Source organism: Pyrenophora tritici-repentis, chromosome 4 (assembly GCF_003171515.1).
Source record: "Pyrenophora tritici-repentis strain M4 chromosome 4, whole genome shotgun sequence".
In the NCBI taxonomy this organism is placed as follows: domain Eukaryota; kingdom Fungi; phylum Ascomycota; class Dothideomycetes; order Pleosporales; family Pleosporaceae; genus Pyrenophora; species Pyrenophora tritici-repentis.
In genome coordinates this window covers 813433-831219 of record NC_089393.1, presented here as the reverse complement: position 1 = coordinate 831219, position 17787 = coordinate 813433, and the positions used below count along the sequence as shown (strand labels likewise).

The 17787-nt window shown below is 50.8% G+C and overlaps 5 protein-coding genes across 5 annotated transcripts; 4 read left to right on the top strand and 1 right to left on the bottom strand.

The window, feature by feature from the left end:
- Positions 1 to 30: 30 nt before the first annotated feature.
- Positions 31 to 1819, top strand: PtrM4_090780 (archaeal coiled-coil protein; the record flags this gene model as incomplete). Its single annotated transcript, XM_066106936.1, has 8 exons — positions 31 to 247; positions 307 to 388; positions 438 to 462; positions 511 to 789; positions 839 to 1074; positions 1123 to 1336; positions 1387 to 1572; positions 1625 to 1819. 8 exons carry the CDS (start codon positions 31 to 33, stop codon positions 1817 to 1819), a joined length of 1434 nt encoding a protein of 477 aa, XP_065962604.1.
- A 168-nt stretch (positions 1820 to 1987) lies between these two features.
- Positions 1988 to 2766, bottom strand: PtrM4_090770 (protein containing SET domain protein; the record flags this gene model as incomplete). The annotated part of the gene is made up of 4 exons (XM_066106935.1): positions 1988 to 2091; positions 2140 to 2318; positions 2498 to 2624; positions 2688 to 2766. 4 exons carry the CDS (start codon positions 2764 to 2766, stop codon positions 1988 to 1990), a joined length of 489 nt encoding a protein of 162 aa, XP_065962603.1.
- Positions 2767 to 3022: 256 nt separating this feature from the next.
- On the top strand, positions 3023 to 4382 carry PtrM4_090760 (DUF974 domain containing protein; the record flags this gene model as incomplete). Its single annotated transcript, XM_066106934.1, has 3 exons — positions 3023 to 3096; positions 3242 to 3857; positions 4113 to 4382. 3 exons carry the CDS (start codon positions 3023 to 3025, stop codon positions 4380 to 4382), a joined length of 960 nt encoding a protein of 319 aa, XP_065962602.1.
- A 2630-nt stretch (positions 4383 to 7012) lies between these two features.
- On the top strand, positions 7013 to 10581 carry PtrM4_090750 (dDENN domain containing protein; the record flags this gene model as incomplete). The annotated part of the gene is made up of 5 exons (XM_001934473.2): positions 7013 to 7643; positions 7752 to 9490; positions 9543 to 9849; positions 9899 to 10384; positions 10433 to 10581. 5 exons carry the CDS (start codon positions 7013 to 7015, stop codon positions 10579 to 10581), a joined length of 3312 nt encoding a protein of 1103 aa, XP_001934508.1.
- Positions 10582 to 11567: 986 nt separating this feature from the next.
- Positions 11568 to 12258, top strand: PtrM4_090740 (FAP multi-domain protein; the record flags this gene model as incomplete). The annotated part of the gene is made up of 2 exons (XM_001934474.2): positions 11568 to 11802; positions 11981 to 12258. 2 exons carry the CDS (start codon positions 11568 to 11570, stop codon positions 12256 to 12258), a joined length of 513 nt encoding a protein of 170 aa, XP_001934509.1.
- Between the last annotated feature and the right edge of the window lie 5529 nt (positions 12259 to 17787).

Genomic DNA, 17787 nt, shown 5'->3' with positions numbered 1-17787 from the left:
AACCATCCCCAATCAACGTTTGCCGCCACCATGACGGACTCACCCTTGCCGCGGATCCCGCTGGATGCGAAAGAGCAGCCCATCCTCGACAAGCTGCAGTCCATACGGACCGAGCTTGAACTAATGAAGCGTGATCGGTCGACATACGTCAAGAGCCAAGATGTAGTAAAACTATATGACCAAGTCATCGAGCAAGTCATGGTTCTGAACGAGATCCGCGAAACCAAGCGTCTCGAGCAAAACAAGGGTATGTCACGTTGCCAGTTACCCAATGTGGAAGATGCATTTACTGATGGGCTGGTTTAGTTGATTATATGCTCGATGACTGTTTTCAGCTCATTTCTCTCGCCTATCTGACTGTTGGAAAGAATCATGAACCACCAGCCGTGTAGGTATCCAAGCGTACTCTGCCACATGTATCGGTACTGACGTTATAGGTATTCATATGTCTCTACCATCAAGGTAATTGAACATACTCGCCCATGGAATACTGGATATTGACTTTTCTAGCGTCTTTTAGATCATCTCAAGGAAGCTACATTCTATTCGCAGAAAGATCTCGAGGCTCTCGACAAGAATGTGCAAGACTGTCGGCGTTATGTCGAGAGGGGTAGGGAGATGTACAGTCCCCACCTCGTGACCCTGCTCGATGCTCGTCTCAAAGTGTGCGAGGAGATTTTAGCAGAGCTGAAGCTTACGTTATCTGAGCTTACGCCCGAACTGACACCGAAGTGGGAAAAGCTAGTGTCGATACTAAGATCACTTTGTGGCTGCAACGCCAGATCAAAGGTCAGTAAACCATCAATGAATAAAATATGTATACTGACGAGATCTTTAGTTCCCTCACGATGAAGTTGAAGAGTATTCGGAAGAGCTAAACAAGCTCGCCGAAGAACTCAAAGAATACGGCATCCGGGCGTATGAAACAGAAGGGACCACAGAGGAGAGACTAGCTGAGATGGTAAATAAGATGCAACTTGTCCAGGAGAATCCCGAGCCGGCGCCAGAAGCCAATACCCTCGTCGGGACCCTGTTGCGGCGAAACCTGCTCTGGGTCACCTTGATCAAGCAGAAGTCAGTTCAATCCTTACCGATATGCGTTGCTGTCTGACACATATATAGGCAAGGACGTATATCACCCGCGTTCAAAGACACTTATGACAAACTGCTCGCTATCCGAAACAAGCTCGAGAAACTTACGCTTACTCAGGCGTGGTCGCTCCGTGAGACCGACCTCTGGGACTTCCAGCGTCAGCTTGACCGCGTGGACGAAGCGCGAGTGGACGGCAACTTTGTGGATGCTCTCGGTCGACCTTCAGAAATATACGAGCAAAGGGTAAGACTTTTTAAACTTCGGTAGGAATGTCGGTCTAACATGCAACACAGACGTTGCTCTACCTTCTGCGAAAGAGCTATGCGTTGATATACCAGCTCATATTAACATCGGAGCCTGTTTCTGAAGCGCTTCTACCAATCTATAACCAACTGACCACGCTTCGGAAATGCCTGCTTGAAGTGAAGAAGCTTGGGGGCGTTTCTTCACCAAGGGAGCTATACCCCTACAGCATGAAGGTTCGTGCGCTTCACGAATGATATACTAAATCGTGTACTGATTTAACAACAGCTGAATTCGATCGACAACATGAGGGTAGACGGAAAGTTTATGGTGGGCGACGAGATACCCGATGGTCAAGGCCGCGTGACACAGCTTCTGGAAGAATGTTTCGAGCTCGCATACGATCTGAGGAACGATGCGACAGACAACAGCTCGGCGGAGGCCACGCCATCGAACGAAAAGGCCGAGCCTCTCAGCGCCTGAGACTTTTCTTTACTTTTATCCAGCGTTGTAGAGCATGGTGTGGGTGTCACTTGCCCAACGAAGGCCACGTCTCCTACAACGTCGTGTCTTAATTTGATGGCCCATTTGCAAGCGTTGAAACTCAGTCGTTGGACTGCAGTGCTTTTTGTACTTTTAACAGCTACTACTCTAATATGGCTCCATCATTCGGAGTTGTTCGAGCTCTTCTTCAGGTGGCGTGGGAGGTACAGGATCTGCGTCTTTGAAGGTTAGGTGACTTCCGTATGAGATGCCTAGATGTGTTAGTATCCCGCAGACATGAATACAGGACTTTCGTTTACATAGTTCTTCCCCTCTGCGAATGTCTCTTAAAGCTCGGTACGTAATAATCTGCCGCCCGAGGTCTCGCATCCAACCCACATTCTGCTCTTGGGTAGAGTGATTGAACATGCTACCCAGCCCAAAGATGACAGCTTGAGCAGTTTGATTGTTACCGTTCATATCCTTGATTGGCCAGTTGCTGAGGAGAGTCAGAGTTTGTATCGATCTTGGACCTTTGTGTTGTCCTCAGAGTATCAACCTTGCCCTGAGATAGGCTCTTGCCAACGAAGACCCTGAAGCCATTTATCTCAGCGCGCGGTTGATATGCAAAAAGTTTGCATAACTTAATGTAAAGCCAAGAAGGATAGGCGCACGTACTAAGTATAATGGTATAACGAGGTCTTTTCTATATGCTCTTTGTTCTCTTCTGTTCCTAGAACCAAGACTGGACAGATGTCTATGATGGTACCCGCTAATATGTTGTTTGTTGCAAACACACCACGTCCTGCCATTCCGTCAGAATGTCTCAACAACCATAACATGATATGTTAGAAAGAGCAGAGCATACCTTTTGGTGTATCGCTCTTTATGACTAGATCCGGACATCGCTGAAGCTGAATATCAGCATGATCAGGTGGAATATGCATGATTTGAAACAGATGCGTCGACTCTATGCAAGCAATGAACACCAATAGAATTCTTCGTAAGTATAAGTATCGGCTACTAAGATTGTTGCCACAATGTTTCATGGAATTCCCGACGACCTGCATAAAATTTAATCGCCGCGCTAAATCCGCGCATCCGGCTCTTGGACCCTGGAGTTGTGCCCCACTCAAGCTTCAGCTCACAGCTGGCTGACTTTCGTCACACGTCGAGCGAGCTTGCAACACGATTGCCACAAACATGGCGCAACAGCGAGGGCACGCGATGGGCGACTCCCTCAAGACGGCGCACTCAGTGAGCCTAAAGGTTCTGCGGTGAGTATGCCCCTTGTCACAACCTGGACAGAGAGCTGTCTTCGCGACAAATCGTGAGGCGTCTGAACATGATCTCATATTCACGGACCTCAGTGTGCAGCGTATCGCAGATCCTGAAGTTCGCAATTACTGATGGTGTCCCCAGGCTATCCCGCCCTTCTCTTGCGACACAATATCCTCTCCCAAACTCCAAGAGCCTGGGCATATCGCCCAGAGCTTCGCTCGCGTACCCGTCACAAAATGATGCAAACGATCAGTTCATCCTCAGCCCAGCGCTGAACCTCCCTGAGGCGTTTGGTAGTGCCTACGTTGGCGAGACATTCTCCTGTACGCTATGCGCGAATAACGAACTCGATCCATCGGACAATGCAAAAGCAATAAGCGGTGTGCGGATTCAAGGCGACATGCAGACGCCTTCCAACCCTACAGGCTCACCGCTAGACCTTTCTGGCTTGTCAGGAGAAGATGATGGTGTCTCCCCCGGCCCAGGCGAATCCCTACAGCGCATCCTAAGGTTCGAGCTCAAGGAAGATGGGAATCATGTCTTGGCAGTGACGGTCACATACATGGAGACAGCTCTAGGAGAAGGAAAAGCGGCTAGTGGCAGAGTCAGGACTTTTCGCAAACTCTACCAATTCGTGGCGCAGCAGCTACTCAGTGTTAGGACGAAAGCGGGAGAAATGGGCCACCGGAATGGATCTTCTAGATACCTTCTAGAGGCGCAGTTGGAAAATATGGGGGAAGCCGCAGTGTGTTTAGAGGTACGTCAGTGCTCTGCAAAGTCCATGATTCGTGCCCTCCATTGAGTTGTCATCTATCGTAAACGAGTCATAGGGCTTTTCGGTTTTCCATGACTCCAGAGGCGCTTGCGCGTTTCGAGCTCAATCAGTAGCTCGATCGCAAGCCCGGTCCGGGGACATCTGTAGATCCCGGCACTATCTCGCTCTTTCTATTTCTAATACGCTCACAACAACCATGTCCCTCGTCAGCATCAAACCCTTACTGACACCCAGCAGACCGTCAATGTGAACCCGAAACCACCTCTCAGATCCAGGTCGCTGAATTGGGACATGCAATCCGCTGGGCTCAATGCGCCGATACTGAGCCCGCGTGATGTGGTGCAGGTAGCGTTCCTGCTGGAGCACCAGGCTGGCGACGATGACGACATGCCGGATTCTGTAACGGAAGATAACAAAAGAGTCTTGGGACAGCTTGCGATTCAGTGGCGGAGTGCGCTGGGGGACAGGGGCTCCCTCAGCACTGGATGGCTTACAGCCCGGCGCTGAGGCTGTCGCTTTTTCGATAAAGTTTACGTGGCGCGCTTCAATATGACTACGGCTCTAATATTTCCGATCGGAAGTTTTGACGCTCGTACCTGGGGTTTCCAAGAGGTCGATCTTACATGAAGGAGCTTGCCTTTGTTGGCTAGGTCCAAGACGACCAAGAGCCTGGTTTACAGCATGATTGGATATGTCCTTGTATCCATGACCAAAGGCGGAAGAGCAAACTCAGGACGATGGTTATGCGCACGCCAGACTCAAGTGTTTTGCACTTGAGCTATATGTACAGGGCTCGATAGGACTTTACCGGAGATTGCCCTGTCAATCTATAACACAACCTGCCTTTCAAAGAGATGTTGTACAGCAGGTGGGTACTCTCGATACAGATGACGGGGATAGGGATGGGGTCCCTGGTCGGATCGGCAAGCGAAGAAAAGCAAACACAGCGTCTGCCACTACCGCATTGAATGCACGTCGAAGCACGGAATCAATTATTCTGGAGAAGCGAATGTAGCCTTGTGTCTTAGACCAAGCAATTTGACAGGTCAAGAAAAGAAAAGCAGAAAGAGCGATACAAGACAGCCAATTCGAGTCGCAAAGGACGGCACGATGACTAGGTACCCCGGACTAGGCACGGATTCAGGCACAGCACAGATGTGGCAGGCAGAAATCACGGGTGTAGACAAGCTTCGAACTGGTAGAGGGTCTCGGGATCGTCAAAGGGTTACGCATGTTGGTGGAGAGGCGTAAAGGGGTCGACTGCCGTGTGATGCGTCGGCCACGGTAAGTGGATTTTGACGCAAACGCGGAGGATGCGCAGAGAGGGGATATTGCTGCTCGTATGTGCTGGCACTTGGCTTAGGGAGGGGATAGCTGTCAGATGGAATGACGCGCTTAGCCACGCCATGACGATTGAAGAAATTCTCTCCCTTGCTGTCGGCTTCCCGTAGCGGGATCGACATGGCCATGCCCTCTATCCGTCGAGTGGCCGAGCGGATTCGCAAGCCCCCAAGACGAGGTCAAGAAGTCAAGACGGAGACGGCAGCAGATGATGCATGGGAAGACATTGGTCGTTTCTGTACCGTCAGGCCACCAGTTTGAAACGGCAATGGTTTATAGAGGATGGTCAGGGTACACGACAGTGCGACGGGACCAGCTATGCATATGCATGGCAAGGCTTGACGATGCGGCTACGGTAGACAGCAGTTCACGATTTCTGTGCGCGCGGCAACAAGCATGGTGTTCGGTAGGGGGACATTTGATAGCGATCGAGGGGGAGGGGGCGTAAGTATGTAGGGATCGAGATTGGTGTGCGGGTATTTGCAGGGTTGGTGGGGCCTGGTGTTTTTTTTTTGGTCTCGCGCGCTGGAGATGTGCAGTGCGGACAGCATAGCATAGCAGTGTACACGGTACACAGGATAACTGCCCCTATTTCCTGCCGTGGTTGCAAGGTGAGGTACGGCGTATGCGTAGGTATGCGTGGTGTAGATATTATGTGAAACACAAGCAGATTACACACACAGCACAATGCATCTTTCCTATGTGGCTTGTATCTAATAACAGCAGTAAAGTCGTGCTGGTTGCGGGCGGCCATCTGATGACCCCTGAGTACGCAAGCCGGCGAGGACAAGCAGCCAATGCGTAGCTAGAAGCCAATCCCGCTTCAGCGCTCTGGCAATCCCACAGGGGCCCAAAGAGGAAAGGCGTCAGGCCGTGCCTTCCCAATCCATGCCGGGCAACCCCCTGGTCGTGCTGGTTGCTGGTCGTGCTTTCCGAGCCGACAGGGTCTTGGGCTTGGGAAGGCAAGGCCGGCACAGTGGACACACAACATGCACGCAACAACTGCCTCTGTCTTGTGTCGTATCTGGCTGCGGCTTCTCTGCCCGAGGCGCCTGCAAAGAACAAAAGTGCCAGGTAAAGTCTAATCGGGGCTCGAGACTAGCGGCAGTGCCTTGCATTGACAGACTCGCGTCGACTGAATGACAGGTCGACTGCATTCAGAGGTGCAGCAGTCCGGTCCAGGCCGAGAGGGGGAGGGGGGATTCCAACGCGGGAGCTGTTTTGCGCTAGACGGCTGTCTGGCAGTGCCAGTGCGATAAGAGCGCAAGCGGGCGTGAGCCCTGCGACGACAGTCAAAGTGGATTAGCTGCCTTACTGCCTTGCTCCAACCCGGACGCCAGTCCTTTTGAAAGTGCTTGTGACCGAGCGCGCTGTGCACTGACTGATGAACCCTTCTCCGCCTACCCTCCTCCCCATCCACTCTTTTGCCCGCAGCAAGCAACCATTAGCTGCAAACCACGAGCACTCCACGCGCACTCTCCCTGCCCACCGACACACCACCCGTTCGCGACCTGCTGTTTGATCAACTCGTTTGCCCTGGCCTGCTTCACCAAATTCAAATCTTTGCAACGCGCGCGCCCGTGCAGCCGCATTTCTGTGTCCCCGTCGCACACACTTTGGCTTGCCGTGCATAAGCCCTGCGCCCACCCGTCACGAACACCCGTTGGAGCTGGCGTCCAATCCCTAATGACCTAGAGCTACAAGGCGACTTGACGCCCATACACGCCCTGACTGCGATTCCAACCCACGCTCCTTAAACTGCCATCTTTTTGGATATCCTATGCCCATCTGCCACCATGGCCCCCGCTCCCACCTCCACCACCGAGCAGTCGTCGACCCCGCTGGCCGATTACTTCTTCATATCCGGCATTGAGTCCTCGCAAGTCTACGACGACCGTGCTCAGAGCACAAGTATTGTCACCTCGTCGCTCGCACAACCCTCGGTTGACGAGACCATTGAGGAAGACCGCGCCCTCGAGACCGACTCCATTCGCCCAACCTCACAGGACGGCCTGCCCCAGGGCGACCGCACACGCCAGAGATCGCGGAACCGATATAGTGAGAACCGCCAGTCGGTCGGCACAATCATTGGCCCAGAGGCAAAGCCGACTGCGAGCAACCGGAGCAGTGCCACCATCAAGGGATTCCAGCTTGGCGGCTCCGGCCTGAGTGACCAAGAGTTCGACATTGCGCTGCGCAAGTTTGCTTCAGAGCGCGATTCCTTCCTCGAGGAAATTCAGTTTACTGCTGGTGTTGCGCAACAGTCCCGATCCACCCCCACTCGCCCGCCTCGCCCACGACCCCAGCGCGTCTCTCAGACCAACCCCGACGATGGCAACAACGTCAGATCTGGCGTCGGTAGCATTCGCCGCCGCATCTCGACTATGCAGAGTAGCCTGAAACGACAGTCGTCAACAGCGAGACAGTGTAAGTCAACTTAACTTTTTACGCCCCGCGGCGTTTTGCATGGGCTGTGCCCCCGGTCTAGCATGGGTTGCTTACTTTTTGAACGACCATTCACTGACAGGCATCCAGCTTCTATCCGAACGTCCAGACGCATGTCCGGCTACAACTCGGTCATCCCCGCCCCACAGCCCTTTGCGCCGGAGCCTGATATGCACCCTCTGCTTCGTCGCTACGAGCCCGTCCTTCTTGATCGATATCCGCCAAGGAACATGGTGGAAGAACTGAAGAGGCGGAATCCCTTTCCTGACTATGTGCCCATGTTTGCTTTTCCGGATGATGTCAGTGTTGTCTCGTCCGACGAGCGACCGAAGAGCCAGTGGCATGGATTTGCCATGACCAATGGCGATGGGTCTAAGCTCTACGGCATTTGCATCATTGTCTGGCTGCCATTGAACGCCGGCGCGGCCGAAGGGCTCGAGCGCCAGTGTGAAGAATGGCGTAACTTGCACATGAACCCAGAAGAGCGCGAATTGGCTAGTAGCTTAGGTGAGCGTCTTGCACTGGAGCGTGCGAAACTATCACAGCTCCTGACCAAGCTCCCATCGGTCGCCCCGGACTCCGAAGAGCGCGACGAACTAGACGACCAAATTGGGGCGGTAGAGGAAAAGATCCAGCTTATGACGGATCTGCTTCGGCCCGTAAGACATGGTGCAGCTTCCAAGATCGAAGGTCTAACCGATGGAGAAACTGGTCTCTGGATACCTCGCGCCTACGGTGTCATGGGACGAGATGCTAGTTTGACGCCCTTTTGGAAAGAATGGCTCAAGGCTGTTGTGGTCCCCATGACTACTGGCGCGATTCTTCGCGTTCCAGCCAGCTCACCGCGTGTGGGCATGTGGCAGCCGCTCGAGCGATATGTTGTCAATCTGTGTGCGGAAGCTCTTAGTCCGATTACATCCATTACACAGGTTGAACTGGCTATCCGAGAGCTTCGCATGTATGCTCGCAAGGAGGCAGTCAACGAGCTGCCTGGATCCCGCAATATCGACATATACGCCCTCTTCCGATGCATGTCTATTCCCAACATCGTCACCCTATTCGAATACGTCCTCTCTGAAGCTAGGATCATTCTCCTTTCCTCCCACGCGGCCATGTTGCATCTTGCGAGTCTGGCCATCACCAACCTCCTGTACCCCTTCCAATGGGCAGGTGTCTTCATCCCTGTCTTGCCCGCACGCCTGGTCCAAACGATCGAGGCACCATGTCCATACATCGTGGGTATCGAGCGCCGCTATGAGCCCGCCGACTACCCCGATGACGACTATGTACTCATCGACCTTGATGCTGACTCCATAGTGTCCAACGGCCCTCCTCCACCACCTCTACCCCGTCAACAGCGACGGAAGCTCATGTCACTACTTCAGCAATCTGCACCCCATCATGTGCGATACGGTGTACCTACTGGACCCCCTGCTTACGCAGTAGAAGCTTTCCCATTCGATACATTTGCCTCCGAAAATCCCAACGTGTTTTCACACAGGGCACATCCCTCTACGGTTCAAAACTATGTTGGTCTCAACTCGGCATCATTTGGTACTATCGTTGGACCGCCCAGCTCTAGGCCTCTAATCTATAACGCTTTCCTGCAGTCAGGCGTTTCGAGTCGTGGAAATGACAGGCCATCCACGGCAGCCACCATGAAAACACACAACTCGCCACCTTCGCCCAAGATCTCGCCAGTATCCACGGTATTCCCGCCCATGCCAAGCACGCCCATCTCACGCAGTGATTCGGGCTACGCACTACAAGCTAACCTGCGTGAGAAGCGCTCAGCCCATTTCGAGACTTCAAGCCGCCGAAGTTCATCGGTAAGTTTACTCAGTGCCGTCATTCTAATAGTGCGTTTACTAACGCTCCTAGTTCGGTTTCGAGCGTGTACCCCCGCTTCGGCGCCCTTCACAGCCATTCCTCGGCCATGCGCAGAGCGCATCAACATCTTCGCTTAGTCAGGAGGTTAGGGCAGGATCTTCCTATGCGCCATCAGTCTACGCTCAGTCTACACTAGCAGCGTCGACAATCATGCCTGGCATGGCTACGCAGCAGGTTCGCAATACTGCCACAACCCAGTGGCAAGAAGGACATTGTCTGCAATGGAGACCAAACGAAGACAAGGCCGTGTGCTCAGTATGCGAAGAAAAGTCTGATGATGGACTATACCGTTGTACTGGTAAGTTTCACGTATTTCTAGCGCGATCCGCTTTGCTAACAACATGTAGGTTGCAGTACGTACGCCCATGGTCGATGTGTGGATACGATTTGCATCGTTTGCCCTACAGCCTTCCGTCCAGATCAAGTGCGTGCGTCCTTTGTACGGTGCTTTGCTAGCCTGTTCTACACGTACCGACGCTATCTCATCCCGGCTACTGGCGATCGCAAGAAGTCTGGTATGATTTACCAATTCAAGATGGATGACTTTGTCAAGAGCTTGCCGCCGGAGAATGTGCAGTACATCACAACCCTCCAACAGACTCAAGCCTTCAACGAGTTCATTCACGAACGCGAGAGCAAACCAGCGCATGATCCTACTATCAAACTCTTCGACGAGGTCATCCTGGCGAAGCGAAACCGCGGGAAGTCATCATTCTTCTATAAGTCGAAGGTGGACTTCCTGTCTGACACCTCTGATCACCTCTGGCGCACTGCATCTGCAACCCCGCCAAACTCGCGTTTCCCAGGTGATTACCGTGCTGTAGTCAGCAGAAGTACGCTTCCCCCGGCTCTCCATCCTAATCATGCTAACGTTGCCACAGTCCCCGCAAAGCTCGACCCCACACTCATGAAAGAGCCTCGCGTCATTCAAGGCGTCCCACGCGTCCCCAATTCGAAGGCACGCCGTAAGCCGATTCCTTCGATGCTCGGACCCAACGGCGATGCCCCACCTCAGATACAAACCTCATGATCTCGACACCTCAACCTTACGCTCTCTATTACGACGTACCCGACCTCCATGCCTCTCCCTCTTTCGTCCCACCCTCTCATCTTTCTGTCTTATTACTGCGCTGCATGTAACATATCTAGCGACGGAGTTTACGGCGCTTTACGGCATGGCTAATGGGTTTTGAGAGAACCCGCTGGCCGGTGCTTGCTTGCGCAGATTGGATATCTGCTGTAAGGATAAAATGTGATTTTCAGAACCATCTTGCATTACATGGGGTGGTTTGCAATTGCCTTTCCGCGAGTCGATTTGGATTCCGACTCCAGTGCTTATGCCCTGACCGTATATTGGCGGGTTCAAAGCAGGCATTTTGTTTTGCGAGTATACCTTTGTAATGCGTTGATTGCGCCTCGCTTCAGATTGTGTTCCCTTATAGCAATACGCGAGGGAATAGCGAGGTTTCTTTTGTATATTATTGCTTCTAAGCAGCAAGAAATGGAGGGCAAGTCCTGTGAGACACCGGACAAACCAGATTGTCATTCGGGCAGGAAAAAGCACAATGCTCAAACCTAAGTAGATATAACAGCATCGACTGTGAAACACGACTCAGATCGGCGCGCGCAACGTTGTTCAATGTATGCAGGTACCCGTCCAATCAATTCCAGTCACGTGCTTGTTTCGAAACTCTGGTGTTCCTGACTAACGTGGTAGCGTGAGTTAAATTAGAAACATACCCCAATGAGGCTTGGGCCAGGCTGACGAAGCCCCTTGGAGACCAGCTTCAGTTGAGACCCTTAGAGGCCTCTTCTTCTCTTCACCAACACTCTCACTGTTGTTCTGCACCCATACATTCTTTTGTTATCTTCTATAGTCACTCTTTAAGACTACACTATCGTTAATACCACACGACAGTCCCGCTCTTCTACACACCACACTCCACGCCACCTAACAAACAACAATAAACCACCACTACAACACCAATAACCCCACCTTTTTAATAAACTGCAAATATGCTCGGCAGTACCGTCTTCGCTGCTGTGTTCTTCGCACTCGCTCAGTTCGCTGTCGCTTCTCCCCCCGGCTGCCTCCTCGGCGCCGTCAACCAGTTCAAGGACCCATCGGACGTCAAGACCGTGTGCAGTGCCAAGGACCTGAGCGAGAAGGTTTCTGGTATTTGTGGTGGCGACGCGCAGGCTGCTATGGAAGCGCTTGCGGATATCTGCAATAACGCTGGTGTCAAGCTCTGTAAGCTGCTCCTTGTTTGTCCTTCGTGGCTATCCGTCTGTCTGTTTGGGTGGGTGGCGAGTGTGGGGACGAATGATCCCCCACCTACTTTACAGTGGAAAGATGTTACAGCAATCGGCAACATGTTATCGATGGGATTTCCTCTTCTTAAGAATATAATTACTAACATGCCTCACAGCATCCACCGACATCAAGTCCGGCTACGTTTCCGCTTCCGCCGTCGCCTCTGCTTACATCTCCGCCGGCACCGCTGGCTCCACCCTCGTCGCCATGTACCCGACTGGCGGCAGCTACAGCTCCGGCGGCAACAGCACCGTCCCCATGGCCACCGGTGGACCCAAGCCTACTGCTGCCGCCACGCCCTCCGGTAATGCCCCTGAGGCTACTGGTGCTGCCGGCAAGGTTGAATTCGGACTCGCCGCTGTTGTTGCTGGTATGATGGTTGCAGTTTTGTGAGAACGTGAGAGCATGATACACAAAATGGGGCTTTGACTGGCATTGGTATTGGGTTCGGTTTGGTTTGAGAGGGGTGTCTAAAATAAAATGGAAAAAGGATGTGTTTGGGAGCAGATATGCTGGTGCTGTGTGTGCGGTATAGATTGATGATGTGTAGGGTGTACTAACGTGTCGGTTATATATTTGGAATGCTTAGAATCTTGCATATATAGACACCTAGACGCTTATTGCTCGAAAACTCACGAAATCCAAAAGTTTATTCGCTCATAGTGGTGTTTTTGGTGTTGTTTGGCCTGACATGACTTTTGCAAGCAAAGATGATCACCCCCGTTTTGCCTCTCCGGGATGTGGGCTGAAGATCCTGTTGCTTTTTGCTTCCAGCCTTATGGTGTGTAGATGCATGGGGCTCGGCTGTTTGCTCTCACATCCCTCCCTCTTTCATTCTTCCCACCTCCTCTTCTGTACTTTTCTTTTTCCCCTATTCCTGGGCTTCTTCACCCCATAAACACGAGAGGGTGGGAAGCTCTACGGTACACTAGACTTCTATTTTTACGCCTTCGTGTGGCGTGACCTGGCCTAGTCTGGCCGGGCTGATTCACCTTGGCTTGCGCCATTGTGGAGTTGCTATGGGATGACGTGGACATACCGTAGGGCCCCCCCTGTCTGGATCGCCTTCCCCCCCCCTGGCTATTTTTCAGCCCTATCGTCTAATATGGGTCTTGCCTTGCTGGGTTAGTTCGGCTTGGGTATGGGTGCAGGTATGGGTACGGGGGGCATTATGTGCTATTTTGGAATGTTGGTAGGAGTGAAAGGGGTAAGGGCAGGGAGTGCTTGGGCTTGGGTTGCTGGGGTGCTTTGAGTTGAAAGAATAGAATGGGAAGCAAGGATACCTATTTCAGGGTGGAGGGTTTGTAAAAGTCTTGGGAAGGCGGGTTGTTTGCGTCTGGTCTTTCTAGGAAGAAATCTTTGAATTACTTTAGTTCAATGTAGGTGCTTGGTGTTGGGTGAGCGCAGCGCTCATGGGTAGAGGATTTTGTGATGTTTGGATTTGATGTCTAGTTTGTGTTGTAGCTTGTATTGCTGTAGTTTAAATAGTACCTTCCAAGGTTAAGTTGAACATTCACTTAAACCTCGACTTATATTGTGACTTGTGTCTTCTTTGTAGTTCGTGTGCGCTTTACCGCCAGATTATGGGCTTCTCAGTGTAACGCAGGCATCTTTTAGGATGCACAACTATCTTAGCTGGGTAGCTCAACGCTTTGAAAGAATCCGTCGCATGACTGTAAAGTAGGTGAGCAACGAAAAGGCAACCAGTGAACGCATGAGCAAGCATAAATACAGGATTTCTATTGCTGCTGCGTCTTCTACCATAAGCTAGATGCGTGGTGCCTAGATACACTCGTCTCTGCAGGACAGCTTGAATACACCAATCTCGACTCATTCTCTGGCTGGAATAGAAGCTTCAGTGTTCATAAAGGGATCGCGTTTATGCGACCATGATCCTGCTAATGTCCATACCTCGTGTGTTCGCGGGCACTGTTTACCCTGTGAAAATTCAACCTGATCGGAACTCGGAATCGAGATTTTTTGGCTGTTTTGTTCCTCATTGGACACAGTGTCTTGACCGTGAATTCGACGCAGATAGAAGATTCCAAGCCAACTGTAAGCATCGTGATCCACAGATCGTCGTCTACACAAGCCTCAGACCCTGAGCCATTTTTCCAGACTCAGGGTTCACGTCATCACTTTGTCTAACGCTGATAAGTGGGTATCGTTCCGCTCCTAAAAAATTCTGTTGCCGAAATTGCTGGTTCTCCATTACCCCTACACACAGTCGTCATCTATCGCATTGAATATATTCCCCCACAGAACCAAACTTATCTTCCAGGGATAATATTACAGCAAGTACATGCAGGCGTGAACAACAACTCTTGCTGCCTAGTCATACACACACATTTCACTAATAGGCAAGATGGTCGACATACGTTTGTCGCCCAGTGCTCTTCTGGGAGGTTATGTGGTCAGTTGAAAGTTGTAGCGGTAATGCGCTAGATTTAGGTGCTAGTAGAGAAATCTGCGTAGGCTTGAGTACGTATTGTGATGGTTCGGTTGTAATCTGGATGGTTTCGCTGATTGGCCGTAGATCCCACTTTTGTGATGATCTAACTTTCTACTTTTTTTCGTGGTTACGTGAAGTTTGCGGTTTTTGTATGCTCTTCTTCTTTTTTGGGAACAGATCCATGTTCTATGGGCCTGAACTGTGTGAGAACATGAAATGGTTTAGGGAGAGACTGAAACGGATATGATGATGTGTAAAAAGGTGGATCTAAGGACTAGAATGAATGTTTGCATGTCGATACACTTTAGGTATTGTATAGTGAGCCACCACCTTATGGTAATAACTTACTGTCCCGTCTCCCGACTACCTTGTTAACCGTACGATTTGCAACTAGATGATGGCTCTGTTAGTGTATATTAATTCCGTTTTTGGTTGAGTTGTGACTACATCATCACACAAGTAGTAATCTGAGGCCGGGTTTGGACGTTTTCAAATATGAAAAATCGAATAAGCACCGAGCAAGCGACGAAAAAAAGTGGTAAGTTAAGTGCGCAGAGGTAACGAACGAATTTCAGAGTAATGGACTAATTGAAATGGTGATAGCAGCTGATTTAGCTGGACATTTTGCCTTGTAGCATCACTTACTGTTGTGGTCGAACTGGTAGACCACTGAGTAGTCGCGTAGATGATTGATTGGTAATGGTGGTCCTTGCTGTGACGCTCGGAGCCTTACACTTACATCTTCTATGCTCGAGTAGTCTGGCACTAATTCGGTTAGCACCGTTATCCATTACGTATTTAGACAAGAATCATCATACCGAAATATTTTGGAGATACTGTTAAATGCTCTAGCATACCAAACGGAAGCCGACCCGTTGTTACCCCTTGTATCATTATATAATAGCTGGTATGAGATTACAAGAGTTTGTCCACTGCGAATCGTATAGTCGGCAATTTTTGCGGGGTGAAAATTAGTATGTTTACTCGTTACCTAAGTATTTTGTGATACCACGACGCTTGTGAGCAGTCTATATGGCCGCATATTTACGCAATGTGGATTGTTTCAGGCCACACGTGCTGCTCCGGTTGTGATCTGTATCATCTTTCTGTAATAGACATTCCCAGTAAAATGCAGTGCCCGAGCTCTTGCCTACTAGGGGATGTTCTTGCGTAATTTTTGACTGGTTTATCAACTTTTTGGTAAGTACATCTCGAAACTGCCTCATTTGGTACTGTGTGACCTTGAGAGGACTCTTACCTCACGTCATGGCTTCCACTGTTATGACCAACCCACAACAATCCCAGGCTTCCACCAATGTACTCCGAGCCCACATCGGTCCCCTCATTACTTAATACTGCTATTACTATGTATATTACTACGTATATGTCGTAAAATTCCTGCTGTTTCCGTCTTTCGCCATGGAAGATTCCATCTACCAGACTCTCACATGTGGATCTATCGGAGTCAGCGAGACCATATATAAGTCAGAACATCGCATGTCCTCCTACTTCTCTCCTTTATTCTCAGCAACCGTAGTTGAAGACGACTTTACTACATCCATCAATATACTACGGCTTCACAACTATCAATAACACCACCACGATGGCTTCCAAAACAAGCTCACCACAAACACCAGCCTGGAGAGTAAAGAGCAGACCCCTGTTCCTCAGCTCTCCAGATATTCATCGTCGGTGCTCTCTTCGAGGGACAGGGCCACACCGGCATCAATTTCTCACACACGCCCGACTTCTTCGACATCGGCTTCATCATCATCATCAAACTCATCATCATCAAACTCATCACCATCAAACTCATCACCAACGTCGAAATCGTCATCATCCTCTCCATCCTCCTCCATCACCACCCCCACATCCTCCCCTTCCCCATCCTCTCATCCAAGCCCCACAAGAGGTGCGGCTTGGACTACCAACCGCAGGTGGAGGACTGCTTCACCACCAAAGGCCAGCGGAACACCAGACTTCAAAAATCTGGCAGAAGGTCAGGTCCTTTTCCTGACCGATAACGGAGCCCCCCAAAGCTCCATTCTCTGGAACAAGAAGGGCGGAGGCGCACCAAGTGGACATCCCGTCGTCGTGGTCAAGAAATTCATCAACGCAAACAGCGAAGAGTGCGTCCGATTCCGCACTCTAACCAGCTTCGGTGGTCATTCATTGGAGGAGAGAAAACCGCTACATTAGTAGCGGTACTTTATGCTGTGCGAGTGTCGAAATGGCACTGCGCCAGGACCAGGTGTGCAGACAGCCACCTTCGAAGCCGGTTCGGGCGTTCTGGCGAAACGCTCCTACGTCAATCTCTCCGCCAACTCGGTCTACGAGATCGAGTACACACATCTCACGGTCTTTAACGACCAACCATCATTGAGGTTCGACCAAGCCTCAACCTCATCCATCCAGAGTCACGGGTGCTGCTGCTGAGTACCGACTCTCGACAATGCCGAAAGCCACCGATGGCTTATGCCTGAAGGTCCCCGGCTCTCTCTCGATATTGCTGAACGCTACAGACGGCTCATGCCTGAAGGTATTCAGCACCAAATCTCTCTCGACAACGCCGACTGCCACCGATGGCTTCATTCCTGAAGGTCCCCGGCAGATACCTCGACAATGCTGAACGCCACCTATGGCTCATGCCTAAAGGTCACCAGCACTCATATTCTTTTCTTCGCCAACAGGAGTGTTTACTTGCGGTGGGCTATCAATTACAGTGTTACTTTTTTGGGGTGTTCGGGTGGCAAGGCGCATTTTGAAGGAACAACACGGCGTTTTAAGGTTGAATACCTAGCAGATAATCAAGTGCTGATAAGTTGCTATGGGTTGAAAGGCGTGTCGGGTCGTTTATGGCCGTCCTATCTTCAAGGGACGCGCTCTTTAGTTTAGCAATTTGATCATTCTACCTCGCCCAGTTCTCTGTATCATCGTAGCCTATTTGAGTGACTATAACATCGCAGCATGTGTGCAAAATCGAGATCGATGGGCTGGTGAGGAAGGAGGCGCAAATGGTCCCAGAATTATGTCATCCCGCGCTAGGCAGGGGTTGGTCACTCTTTCACGTTGTACAGGTTCGTCGTCGTATAGTCCGATTTAAACCGTGTTACCGATAATTCACGTCTACGTGCATCTATACTGATTCTCGTTGTATCGTTTGTCAACATTTCCGAATGCAATATCTCGCCGACCCCTTAACGCTTTACTTGAGAGCTGTCACGGCCTTTGCGTACGAGTTCGGCAAAGTTGTGGCTCATACTGTTTCTGAGCCGGCTATCTCAATTCTAAGTTTTCTTGTGTTTTTTGTTTTGTTCTCCTGCTCAGGGACCACCTTTGCGTATTCCACCTGGACAGGGAACGTGACTTGTTGGAATCGGCAGGAATGACCTTGCGCTTGCTCATAGTTAATCACAAGCCCATTTCTTTGCATCACATGTCCCGTTACAGAACATCTATATATAAGTGGC